The sequence below is a fragment of the Ranitomeya imitator genome, chromosome 2 (genome assembly GCF_032444005.1).
Source record: "Ranitomeya imitator isolate aRanImi1 chromosome 2, aRanImi1.pri, whole genome shotgun sequence".
Taxonomy (NCBI): Eukaryota; Metazoa; Chordata; class Amphibia; order Anura; family Dendrobatidae; genus Ranitomeya; species Ranitomeya imitator.
The window spans coordinates 260,869,427-260,883,214 of record NC_091283.1 but is presented as its reverse complement, the minus strand read 5'-3'; the positions used below and the strand labels follow the sequence as shown (position 1 = coordinate 260,883,214).

The following is a 13,788-nucleotide window of genomic DNA, read 5'->3' as shown; positions in this document are numbered from 1 at the left end:
ACCATCCTTGGTAACGTTCAAAGTCCAATATATCTAGATGAAAGCACTCGCCTTGCTCCTCTGAGTTTTCTTGTTCTCCTTGAACTTGTCAAGAAGAGCGTCAAGGATATGGACTTTGAGAGACATTCTGCATCCCATTATGGCGTAATTCTTCATGAGAGTCTGAACCAACTACACATAGTTTTCATAGTTTTGATGCCATCTAAAAAAAAAATTGCTCTGTAACTACGATTCATTATTCTCTTACTCAGCAATAACAAACCGAAATGTTGGTTCGAGTCACCTGTGCTTTTATACTTGCATGACTACTATTGAACAGTCCTAGAATGTTCTTGAAAGTTCTAAAAGTTTCTAGAAACTTCTAGGTAATTCTGGAAAATTGTAGAAACGTCTCCACAATTGTAGCAGTTCAAGAATATTCTAGAAGACTACTCAGTATTGAATAAGAATCGAGATTTTTACAGAAAACATAAAAAATTCAAAATTTCATTGTCTTGATCACAGAAGCAAAGTTTTGGTGGTACAACAACTATTTTCTATTTGTTTTAGGGTTAGGAAAAGACACTGTCTACCCAGGAAAAAAAAATAATTGTTGCATAGTGTAATTAAAGATTTTTTTTTACATAGCTTGCCATTTTTATGGACAGTTTAAGTAGAAATGTTCAAAAATATAAAACTCAAGGATATTTTATGAAAAAATAATAATTGTTTTTTATCTTAGCAAATGACTGTACCAGGACATCAGAGGGACAGCTGACATCTTCAATTTTCAAATCTAATGATCTTGAGATCCTACAAGATACAACTAAAGTGAATGCCATTACTGCAGATATACCATCATCCATTCACAGCAAAGATCTGTCATCTGATCCTATGAAACAGGTCCCATCTTCTGATTCCTTACTGACTACTAAGGAAAATCAAAGTCACAAAAGAGGCATTAAAAAACAAACTGCTCCTAAAGCAAAGAAATCATTTTCCTGTTCAGAATGTGGGAAATGTTTTAAATATAAATCAGATTTGGTTATTCATTAGAGAACTCACACAGGGGAGAAGCCTTTTTCATGTTCAGAATGTGGGAAATGTTTTAGCCAGAAATCAGATTTGGTTAGGCACCATAGTACTCACACAGGGGAGAAGCCTTTTTCCTGTTCAGAATGTGGGAAATGTTTTACTCTCAAAAAGAGTCTTGTTGCACACTAGAGAACTCACACAGGGGAGAAGCCATTTTCATGTTCAGAATGTGGGAAATGTTTTATCCAGAAATTCGAATTGGTTATTCACTATAGAACTCACACAGGGGAGAAGCCTTTTTCCTGTTCTGAATGTGGAAAATGTTTTAAGAGGAAATCATATTTGGTTAATCACCATAGAACTCACACGGGGGAGAAGCCTTTTTCCTGTTCAGAATGTGGAAAATGTTTTGCATATAAATTACAGTTTGTTACACACCATAGAACTCACACAGGGGTGAAGACTTTTCAATGTTCAGAATGTGGAAAATGTCTTCGCCAGAAATCAGAATTGCAAAACTGACTGGGGTATATAGCCTTGCTGGACTCTTTAGTCCCTGCCAGTTGACCATTGTTTTTGAAGGATTCACTTCCCTGCTGGTCTCTCCAGTTTGCTGTGCTTTTCTACAAAGATAAGTTCTGGCTGTGTTTTTGCTGTCCACCTGCTGTGGACCTTAAAGTTTTGTGCATTTTCATGTTTTTGTCTTGTTCAGCTTTGTCTGTGAAGGATTTTTTTGCAGCTAAGCTGTGTCTCTGGAGATGCAGATATACCCCCCATGTCTTTAGTCAGATGTGGTGATTCGTATTTTCTGTGGTGGATATTTTCTAGTGTTTTTATACTGACCGCATAGTACTCTGTTCTATTCTTTCTTTTTAGCTAGTATGGCCTCCTATGCTAAAATCTGATTTCATTTCTGCGTATGTTATTTCCCTCTCCTCTCACCGTCAATATTTGTGGGGGGCTGTCTATCCTTTGGGGATTTTATCTGAGGCAAGATAGGTTTCCTGTTTCTGTCTTTAGGGGAAGCTAGATCTTAGGCTGTGCCGAGGGGTCTAGGGAGTGTCAGGTACTCCCCATGGCTACTTTTAGTTGCGCTGCTAGGTTCAGGGTTTGCGGTCAGTACAGGGACCACCTTCTCCAGAGTCCGTCTCATGCTGCTCCTAGGCCACCAGAACATAACAACCCATACTGTTAAGAATTGTGATGGAGCACAAAGTCGCTGACTCCATCACTTACCCCAGCAGGCCACAGGTAACATTAGTATATTGGTCTTGTAGTAAATCTTACTTACCTCCATCTAGGGAAATATTAGTAATATATTCCATCTGGTGCTTGGGCACGGGGAAACCATGGGCCTGTGTGATTTCAAATGCCAGGACTGAATTTCAGCCCCAGTCCGTACCTGGCTACACTACTGCACACAGCAAAAAAGGTGAATGGAAGTCTCAAATGCCACAATTTGTAGCCCACAGATAGATGAGGCGTGTGACAGAGAGAGCTCACTTTCAAATATCAGGCCTGTAATTTTTATTTTTTTTGGCCAGGAAAATTGTGTCAATAAGTAGACAATGGCACAACAACAAAATATTCTATGAAGTCCTGAAATGGCACAATTTTGAGCGCAATGATATGTGATCCGTGTGGCGTACAAAACTCTTTACAATATCTGCCCTGTTGCTAAATATTTTTTGGGCAGCAAAATGGTGTCAAGAAATTGGATAAGACACTCCAAAAATAATGGTACAGTACCACAAAAAATGGCAGAATTTTCTGCGCACTGAGATGTGATCACTGGGACGGGCAAACGTGTGTAAAATAGCCGGATTTTTACGCTGAACTATGAAAAGGATCTGGCTGTAGTCTGCAGTGTCAACAAGCAAATGGAGAAAAAAATGGGGCTTTGGAATAAAATTTTCAGGATTAAGATGCCCAAAAAATTATTCCTGGCCACTGACACCTGGGGCTATGTATATATGTAATAGGCAGCAGCAGCAGACAGTAATGGAATGGACCCTCTTGATGTATGCAGTGATATCTATATACCCACATACAGCGCCTGCAGGCCTTGTACTGATATGTATAGAGCCACATACACTCCCCTGCCTACCTAGCACTGCAATCTATATACTCCGGAATTAGTCCTTAGAAGGACTGTTGGTTTAGCTGGATTTGTGGATTCTATGATGGTAGACCCTCACTAACTGAAAACCCCCCACATCTGACCCGATCTCGGCAGAAGCTCTCCCTACACTGTCTGAATCCGGAGCTGAATGTGACGAGCAGGGCGGGGCCAGGTCTCTTTTAGACCTGATGATGCTGTGCAGCCAGCCAATCACTGTAATGCTACAACCAACATGGCTACGGCATTACAGTGCGTGGCAGACAATCCCTGCATGTTTATTGGCTCTCTAAAGAGCGCCAAAAATGCAGGGCGGGGACCCAAACTCCCGCCAAGCAAACCCGGAAATGCTCTGTGTTCGCCGAGTACAGCGATGCTCGGGCCAGTAACGAGCATTACCGAGTATGCTCGCTCATCACTAGTGTAGTTCATTCCCCCAGTTTTTTTGTTGTCTCTGGCATCCAGAGTGCTCCTCCAATGGATCCTGCATGCTGTAGCCTGAGTGATCAGCCGACGCTCTTTGTATCACATTATTCACCTCATCAACAACACCTCCCTCATTTTCCCTTACTCCCATTCACTACATATTCTATCAGCTTCCACTATAGTAGCTTGACCCCGATACATGCTCACTAGGTTTATGGAGCGCCCCGTCAGGACAAGGGATTACTCTTTACCGGGTCCTGCAGTTCACAGGGGGATGTCACGGTGGCTGACCCGGTCCGTGGCCCTGGGACATCCGTGTAAAAGGGAAAGGTCTTTAATGGGAAAAGAGTTTATGTTCGTGACGCCACATGTGGTATTCGGTCAGGGTGACCGACGCTGCTGTGGGGTCCACTGGGGTGATGTTATGGCAGCTAGATGGTATACCTTCCCACAGGTGAAGTATGTCCCCAGGGCTTCCCAGTGTGTAGATGGTGGATGGTGAGAGGCGCAGAGAAGAACGAGGACACAAAAGTCTCTTTACCTTTACTGAAGACTTCAGCATCCACAGTTCAGGGCACCAGATCACAAGGGAGGCAGAGTCCGGCCAGTTTGGAGGCAAGTCCAGAGTTCCCTTGTCCAGGTGGAAATCAGTAGCCTTCCCTTGCACTGCGGTGGTGTAGTCCCTTACTGCCTATGGCTTCACATAAGGGTCTCACAAATGTGGTGTTTCACTCTCTCTGTCCCCCACATAGGATAGGACAAAACCCGTATGACTGGTGAATTGAGCCTGTTTATAGGGTCTCTTAGATAACCTGGCTCTGTAGGTGTCACCGTGTCTCCTGGGTGTAGGTGCGGACAGGTAACCTGCAATTAGTTGTCCTGCCGATCTCTGGAGTAAAGCATAGAGGTCCTTACTCTCTAGGTGTTCCGGCTGCCGGGATTCTGCACCTCAGAAGGAGGCAGCCTGAGCGGGGCTGTTCCCCTTCTGGCATCCTCTCCTTTGCTTCGACTTCCTTCATGCTCGCTGCAATACAACTCTGCCTTTCAATGTCGCTTTCTGGGAGCTGCAGCTCTGAGGGCATGCACAGCTCCGTTAACCTTCTGTCCTCCTCATACTCTGTTCTGGAACTAACTAACAGAACTCCTGTCTGGAGCTCTGTTAGGAACTGACTAAGTCCGGAACTGACTCACTTTCCCTACAGACTACCAGTTATATACAGTGGGGCAAAAAAGTATTTAGTCAGTCAGCAATAGTGCAAGTTCCACCACTTAAAAAGATGAGAGGCGTCTGTAATTTACATCATAGGTAGACCTCAACTATGGGAGACAAACTGAGAAAAAAAAATCCAGAAAATCACATTGTCTGTTTTTTTAACAATTTATTTGCATATTATGGTGGAAAATAAGTATTTGGTCAGAAACAAACAATCAAGATTTCTGGCTCTCACAGACCTGTAACTTCTTCTTTAAGAGTCTCCTCTTTCCTCCACTCATTACCTGTAGTAATGGCACCTGTTTAAACTTGTTATCAGTATAAAAAGACACCTGTGCACACCCTCAAACAGTCTGACTCCAAACTCCACTTTGGTGAAGACCAAAGAGCTGTCAAAGGACACCAGAAACAAAATTGTAGCCCTGCACCAGGCTGGGAAGACTGAATCTGCAATTGCCAACCAGCTTGGAGTGAAGAAATCAACAGTGGGAGCAATAATTAGAAAATGGAAGACATACAAGACCACTGATAATCTCCCTCGATATGGGGCTCCATGCAAAATCCCACCCCGTGGGGTCAGAATGATCACAAGAACGGTGAGCAAAAATCCCAGAACCACGCGGGGGGACCTAGTGAATGAACTGCAGAGAGGTGGGACCAATGTAACAAGGCCTACCATAAGTAACACACTACGCCACCATGGACTCAGATCCTGCAGTGCCAGACGTGTCCCACTGCTTAAGCCAGTACATGTCCGAGCCCGTCTGAAGTTTGCTAGAGAGCATTTGGATGATCCAGAGGAGTTTTGGGAGAATGTCCTATGGTCTGATGAAACCAAAATGGAACTGTTTGGTAGAAACACAACTTGTCGTGTTTGGAGGAAAAAGAATACTGAGTTGCATCCATCAAACACCATGCCTACTGTAAAGCATGGTGGTGGAAACATCATGCTTTGGGGCTGTTTCTCTGCAAAGGGGCCAGGACGACTGATACGGGTACATGAAAGAATGAATGGGGCCATGTATCGTGAGATTTTGAGTGCAAACCTCCTTCCATCAGCAAGGGCATTGAAGATGAAACGTGACTGGGTCTTTCAACATGACAATGATCCAAAGCACACCGCCAGGGCAATGAAGGAGTAGCTTCGTAAGAAGCATTTCAAGGTCCTGGTGTGGCCTAGCCAGTCTCCAGATCTCAACCCTATAGAAAACCTTTGGAGGGAGTTGAAAGTCCGTGTTGCCAAGCGAAAAGCCAAAAACATCATTGCTCTAGAGGAGATCTGCATGGAGGAATGGGCCAACATACCAACAACAGTGTGTGGCAACCTTGTGAAGACTTACAGAAAACGTTTGACCTCTGTCATTGCCAACAAAGGATATATTACAAAGTATTGAGATGAAATTTTGTTTCTGACCAAATACTTATTTTCCACCATAATATGCAAATAAATTGTTAAAAAAACAGACAATGTGATTTTCTGGATTTTTTTTTCTCAGTTTGTCTCCCATAGTTGAGGTCTACCTATGATGTAAATTACAGACGCCTCTCATCTTTTTAAGTGGTGGAACTTGCACTATTGCTGACTGGCTAAATACTTTTTTGCCCCACTGTATATATATATATATATAAATATATATATATATATAGGGAGTGACCTAATAAATAGGAGCAGAAGCTCCCCCTGGTGGTCTGGAGTGTGAAATGTGTTGCATGTTTGTGATACCTGGATGCAGTTATCCTTCTTTGCCTCCAAACGTAGCATCTCTCCCCGAGAGGAAAGCAATACGACTGTGATGACCAGGACCCTGGGGCACCGCATTTATGTCTCCTGTTACCAGAACAGCCGCTATCAGGAACCAACACACGCTCTTCGAATAGACAGCCGTCACATACAAGATCCAATCACATTCTTGTGTTGTCAGCACTTCCATTTCTCACTATGTAACACCCCAGGCTGACATTCATTCTTATTACTTATTAACCATTGGGTTATGGATTTGTCTTCTGGGTCAATGGATTATTTTCCAATAATCCTATTTTTTCAGTCCAATGCTGATCCATCCAGTTCACTAGTGGTGCCCAGCTTTACACCACTATACCTGTGACTTCAGAACCTTCCAGAACACCAGGTCACATCTCATGTAGGAAACTACTGACACAACTCAATAACACCATTTATAAATGATTTATTTACTGGCCAGAACTTTCTCATTCACATCACATACATGTTTATTCATTCTTTTAGGCAACCTCACTTCATTCATAAGTACTTTTTATTATAATTAATGTATGTAAATGTTTTTTGTTTTTTTCATGAACCATGATTTATCTTTGTTTGACGGACTTTCTCATGAACTCTGACATTCCATGCTTTGTTTGGCTTTTTTCCCCAAAAAGACGGCATATAAAACATTCCAAGCTTGACATCTTCATCCGCTATCAGGTTTGTCCTGAGGATGAGGTCCTGTGTGACTTTGAAACTCGTTGACTTTGAAAACCTATTTGAATAAACGTTTTTAAGGAAATCTCCATATCTGATAGTCTTCATCAGCAGTGCAGGTACAGACACATTATACCCGGATCATCTATTCTGCTCGGTCTTTGGCCCCGTGTCCGGCAGCAGCTGATTTATGCAGTGAACATGTTGCTGAGGTGCCACTCTATCAGGTGAGTGTAATACTCCTCTATTCTCATTATATCTTGTTATCAGATAAGACCCTTTTTTTTGCTTGTTTGTTCCTCAGTATCTCGACTACAAGAAATCTCTGTAACGCTTTCAGGGTACTTGGTTAGAAGCCATCAAGGACTGCTTGGACCTTAACGGGGTCCATCTGAAACCCCAATGCAGAAGCCAAATGTCCTGAGACCTGGACCTGCTGTACCACAAATTGCCATTTCTCCAGGTTAGCAAATAAATAGTTGTCACGTAGAACCTGGAGAACCTGTCTGACATGCTCACCATGCTCCTCCAGAGTATGTGAGGAACTCAATATATCATCCAGGAAAATTACCACAAATCTAACAATCAGTGGAAAAAATATAATTAATGACATTTTCACAGACTGGAAGCATTGGTTACCCCGAATGGCAGCATCAAATGTCCAATCTACCCCTCAGGTGTATTGTGTGCGGTCTTCCATCCGTCACCATGGCGATACGTATAAGGTTATATGCCCTTCTAACGTTAAGGCCAGCGTCACACTAGCAAGTTTTACGGACGTATGAGAGGTGCAGAAAATACGGATTGCATACGGTACAATTATTCTCTATGCCCCAGCTCCTATCTGCCGTTATTTTACTGATCCGTATTATACGGTGTTCTACGGACGTAGAAAATCGCAGCATGCTGCGTTTGTCACCGTATTGCGCAAAAAAAATCGCCAATGAAAGTCTATGAAGGCAAGAAAAGTATTGATCACACACGGACCAGTAGTGTAACTTGCGAGAAATACGCAGCGGTGTTCTGTAGAAAAGCCGTCAATTCAGTGCGGTGTACAGTAAAATCACACTGACAGGTTACAATAGAATAGATAGAATAAATGTGTACACATAGAATAGGTATATATATATATATATATATATATTTATATATATATATATATATATATATATATATACAGTGGGGCAAAAAAGTATTTAGTCAGTCAGCAATAGTGCAAGTTCCACCACTTAAAAAGATGAGAGGCGTCTGTAATTTACATCATAGGTAGACCTCAACTATGGGAGACAAACTGAGAAAAAAAAATCCAGAAAATCACATTGTCTGTTTTATTAACATTTTATTTGCATATTATGGTGGAAAATAAGTATTTGGTCAGAAACAAACAATCAAGATTTCTGGCTCTCACAGACCTGTAACTTCTTCTTTAAGAGTCTCCTCTTTCCTCCACTCATTACCTGTAGTAATGGCACCTGTTTAAACTTGTTATCAGTATAAAAAGACACCTGTGCACACCCTCAAGCAGTCTGACTCCAAACTCCACTATGGTGAAGACCAAAGAGCTGTCAAAGGACACCAGAAACAAAATTGTAGCCCTGCACCAGGCTGGGAAGACTGAATCTGCAATAGCCAACCAGCTTGGAGTGAAGAAATCAACAGTGGGAGCAATAATTAGAAAATGGAAGACATACAAGACCACTGATAATCTCCCTCGATCTGGGGCTCCATGCAAAATCCCACCCCGTGGGGTCAGAATGATCACAAGAACGGTGAGCAAAAATCCCAGAACCACGCGGGGGGACTGTCATGATCCCAATGGCAGGGAATCACAAAAGGACAAGCACAAACGAGCTCTAGGGTGATGGAACCTGAGCTGACCGCGACCCTAAACCTAAACACACAAATAATAATAGCCGGGGAACGTGCCTACGTTGATCTTAGACGTCTCGCACCAGCCGAAGATCTAACTTCCCCTATTAGAAGAAACACAGACCTCTCTTGCCTCCAAAGAAATACCCCACAGAAATAGCAGCCCCCCACATATAATGACGGTGAAATGAGAGGAAGGCACATACGCAGTATGAAAACAGATTCAGCAAAATGAGGCCCGCTAAAACTAGATAGCAGAGGATACAAAAGTAAACTGCGCGGTCAGCAAAAAACCCTTCAAAAAACCATCCTGAAATTACTTGAACTCATGTTCCAACTCATGGAACATGAGGAGCAATTACAGCCCACTAGAGCAACCAGCAGCAAAGAAACACGTATCTGCAAGCTGGACAAGACAAAAATAAAGCAAAGCGTGGAACAAGAAAATCAAAACTTAGCTTGTCCTGAAGATTAATGAAGCCAGAAGCTGAGGTAACAAAACACTCTGATAACCTTGATAGCCGGCCAGGAAATGACAAGAAAGCCCGGTTAAATAGGAAACTCCCATATCCTGATAGAACAGGTGGACACCAGAGACAGCAGAACACAAATCACCCAGTACCATCAGTAACCACCAGAGGGAGCCCAAAAACAGAACTCACAACAGTACCCCCCCCCTTGAGGAGGGGTCACCGAACCCTCACGAGAACCACCAGGGCGACCAGGATGAGCCCTATGAAAAGCGCGGACCAAATCATCAGCATGAACATCAGAGGCAACCACCCAAGAATTATCCTCCTGACCATAACCCTTCCACTTGACCAAATATTGGAGTTTCCGTCTGGAAACACGAGAATCCAAGATCTTCTCCACAACATACTCCAATTCTCCCTCCACCAGCACCGGAGCAGGAGGCTCAAGCGAAGGAACAACAGGTACCTCATACCTCCGCAACAACGACCGATGGAACACATTATGAATAGCAAACGATGCCGGGAGATCCAAACGAAACGACACAGGGTTAAGAATTTCCAAGATCCTATAAGGACCGATGAACCGAGGCTTGAACTTAGGAGAAGAGACCTTCATAGGAACAAAACGAGAAGACAACCACACCAAGTCCCCAACACGAAGTCGAGGACCCACGCGGCGACGGCGATTAGCAAACTGCTGAGCCTTCTCCTGGGACAACTTCAAATTGTCCACCACATGACTCCAAATCTGATGCAACCTATCCACCACCATGTCCACTCCAGGACAATCAGAAGGCTCCACCTGACCAGAGGAAAAACGAAGATGAAACCCCGAATTACAAAAGAAAGGAGAAACCAAGGTAGCAGAACTAGCCCGATTATTAAGGGCAAACTCGGCCAGCGGCAAAAAGGTAACCCAGTCATCCTGATCAGCAGAAACAAAACACCTCAAATAAGTTTCCAAGGTCTGATTAGTTCGCTCCGTCTGGCCATTCGTCTGAGGGTGGAATGCAGCCGAAAAGGACAAATCAATGCCCATCTTAGCACAGAACGTCCGCCAAAATCTAGACACAAACTGGGATCCCCTGTCAGAAACGATGTTCTCCGGAATCCCATGCAAACGAACCACGTTCTGGAAAAACAGAGAGACCAACTCAGAGGTGGAAGGTAACTTAGGCAAGGGTACCAGATGAACCATTTTAGAAAAGCGGTCACACACAACCCAGATGACGGACATTATTTGAGAGACAGGGAGATCCGAAACAAAGTCCATGGAAATGTGCGTCCAAGGCCTCTTCGGGATAGGCAAAGGTGACAACAATCCACTGGCCCGAGAACAGCAAGGCTTAGCCCGAGCACAAACCTCACAAGACTGCACAAAAGAACGCACATCCATCGACAAGGAAGGCCACCAAAAAGACCTGGCCACCAAGTCTCTAGTACCAAATATTCCAGGATGGCCTGCCAACGCAGAAGAATGGACCTCGGAGATGACTCTACTGGTCCAACTATCTGGAACAAACAGTCTCTCAGGCGGACAACGATCAGGTTTACCCGCCTGAAACTCCTGCAAAGCACGTCGCAAGTCTGGGAAGACAGCCGACAAAATCACCCCATCCCTAAGGATACCAGTGGGCTCAGAATTTCCAGGGGAGTCAGGCACAAAACTCCTAGAAAGAGCATCCGCCTTCACATTCTTTGAACCTGGCAGGTATGAAACCACAAAATTGAAACGAGAGAAAAACAGTGACCAACGAGCCTGTCTAGGATTCAGACGCCTGGCAGACTCAAGGTAAATCAGATTTTTGTGATCAGTCAAGACCACCACACGATGTCTAGCACCCTCCAGCCAATGACGCCACTCCTCAAATGCCCACTTCATGGCCAAAAGTTCCCGATTACCAACATCATAATTCCGCTCAGCGGGCGAAAATTTTCTAGAAAAGAACGCACATGGCTTCATCACCGAGCAATCGGAGCTTCTCTGTGACAAAACCGCCCCCGCTCCAATCTCGGAAGCATCAACCTCAACCTGGAAAGGAAGCAAAACATCTGGCTGACGCAACACAGGAGCAGAAGAAAATCGGCGTTTAAGTTCCTGAAAGGCCTCCACAGCCGCAGGAGACCAATCAGCAACATCAGCACCCTTCTTAGTCAAATCCGTCAAAGGCTTAACAACACTAGAAAAATTAGTTATGAAACGACGATAGAAATTAGCAAAGCCCAAGAACTTCTGTAGACTCTTAAGAGATGTAGGCTGCGTCCAGTCACAAATAGCCTGAACCTTGACGGGATCCATCTCAATAGTAGAAGGGGAAAAATATACCCCAAGAAAGAAATCTTCTGGACTCCAAAGAGACACTTTGAGCCCTTTACAAACAAGGAATTGGCCCGCAGGACCTGAAACACCTTCCTGACTTGCTGAACATGAGACTCCCAGTCATCAGAAAAAACCAAAATATCATCCAAATACACAATCATAAATTTATCCAGATATTCACGGAAAATATCGTGCATAAAGGACTGGAAGACTGAAGGAGCATTAGAAAGTCCGAAAGGCATTACCAAATACTCAAAATGGCCCTCAGGCGTATTAAATGCGGTTTTCCACTCATCACCTTGCTTTATTCGTATAAGATTATACGCACCCCGAAGATCAATCTTAGTGAACCATTTAGCCCCCTTAATGCGAGCAAACAAATCAGTCAACAAAGGCAAAGGATACTGATATTTTACGGTAATCTTATTCAAAAGACGATAATCTATACAAGGCCTCAAGGAACCATCTTTTTTGGCCACGAAAAAAAAACCTGCTCCCAAAGGGGACGAAGATGGACGGATATGTCCCTTTTCCAAGGACTCCCTAACATAATCCCGCATAGCAGTATGCTCTGGCACTGACAAATTGAACAAACGACCTTTAGGAAATTTACTACCAGGAATTAAATCTATAGCACAATCGCAATCCCTGTGAGGAGGAAGCGAACTGAGCTTAGGCTCCTCAAAAACATCCCGATAATCAGACAAAAATACAGGAACCTCAGAAGGAGTAGATGAAGCGATAGAAATCGGAGGTGCATCATCATGAACCCCCTGACATCCCCAGCTTAACAAAGACATTGTTTTCCAGTCAAGGACTGGATTATGAGTTTGTAACCATGGCAGACCAAGTACTAGGACATCATGTAAATTATACAGTACCAGGAATCGAATCACCTCCTGATGAACGGGAGTCATACGCATGGTCACTTCTGTCCAGTACTGAGGTTTATTCATAGCTAAAGGTGTAGAGTCAATTCCCTTCAAAGGAATAGGGACTTCCAGAGGCTCAAGACTAAACCCACAGCGCTTGGCAAATGACCAATCCATAAGACTCAGGGCAGCGCCTGAATCTACATAGGCATCGACGGAAATGGATGATAATGAACAAATCAGAGTCACAGACAGAATGAACTTAGACTGTAACGTACTAATGGCAACAGACTTATCAACCTTTTTTGTGCGTTTAGAGCATGCTGATATAACATGAGCTGAATCACCACAATAAAAGCACAACCCATTTTTCCGCCTATAGTTTTGCCGTTCACTTCTGGACTGAACTCTATCACATTGCATTGTCTCAAGTGCCTGTTCAGAAGACACCGCCAAAAGGTGCACAGGTTTGCGCTCCCGTAAACGCCGATCAATCTGAATAGCCATAGTCATAGACTCATTCAGACCTGTAGGCGCAGGGAACCCCACCATAACATCTTTAATGGCCTCAGAAAGGCCATCTCTGAACTTTGCAGCCAGGGCGCACTCATTCCACTGAGTAAGCACTGACCATTTCCGAAATTTTTGACAATATATTTCTGCTTCATCTTGCCCCTGAGAGAGAGCTAATAAAGCTTTTTCAGCCTGAATCTCTTGGTTAGGTTCCTCATAAAGCAAACCCAATGCCAGAAAAAACGCATCCACATTAAGCAACGCAGGATCCCCTGGTGCCAATGCAAATGCCCAATTTTGAGGGTCACCCCGCAGGAAAGATATAATAATCTTAACCTGCTGAGCAGGGTCTCCAGAAGAGCGAGATTTCAAAGAAAGGAACAACTTGCAATTGTTCCTAAAATTCAGAAAACTAGATCTATCTCCAGCAAAGAACTCTGGGATAGGAATTCTAGGTTCAGACATAGGAGCATGTACAACAAAATCTTGTATATTTACTGTTGTGAGTTCTGTTTTTGGGCTCCCTCTG

At 43.6% G+C, this 13,788-nt stretch overlaps 2 protein-coding genes across 2 annotated transcripts in view; both read left to right on the top strand.

Annotated features, from left to right (window-relative positions):
* Positions 1-1,985, top strand: part of LOC138663009 (gastrula zinc finger protein XlCGF66.1-like) — a 33,174-nt gene extending 31,189 nt beyond the window's left edge. The window contains exon 4 of the mRNA XM_069749050.1: positions 722-1,985. Within this exon, the coding sequence (XP_069605151.1) occupies positions 722-1,035 (314 nt within the window). The 3' untranslated portion in view covers positions 1,036-1,985. The remainder of the gene's footprint in view (positions 1-721) is intronic.
* On the top strand, positions 1,158-1,536 carry LOC138666371 (oocyte zinc finger protein XlCOF6.1-like). The gene is made up of 2 exons (XM_069754599.1): positions 1,158-1,168; positions 1,206-1,536. The coding sequence occupies exons 1-2, from the start codon at positions 1,158-1,160 to the stop codon at positions 1,534-1,536; spliced, it is 342 nt and encodes a 113-aa protein (XP_069610700.1).
* Positions 1,986-13,788: the final 11,803 nt, after the last annotated feature.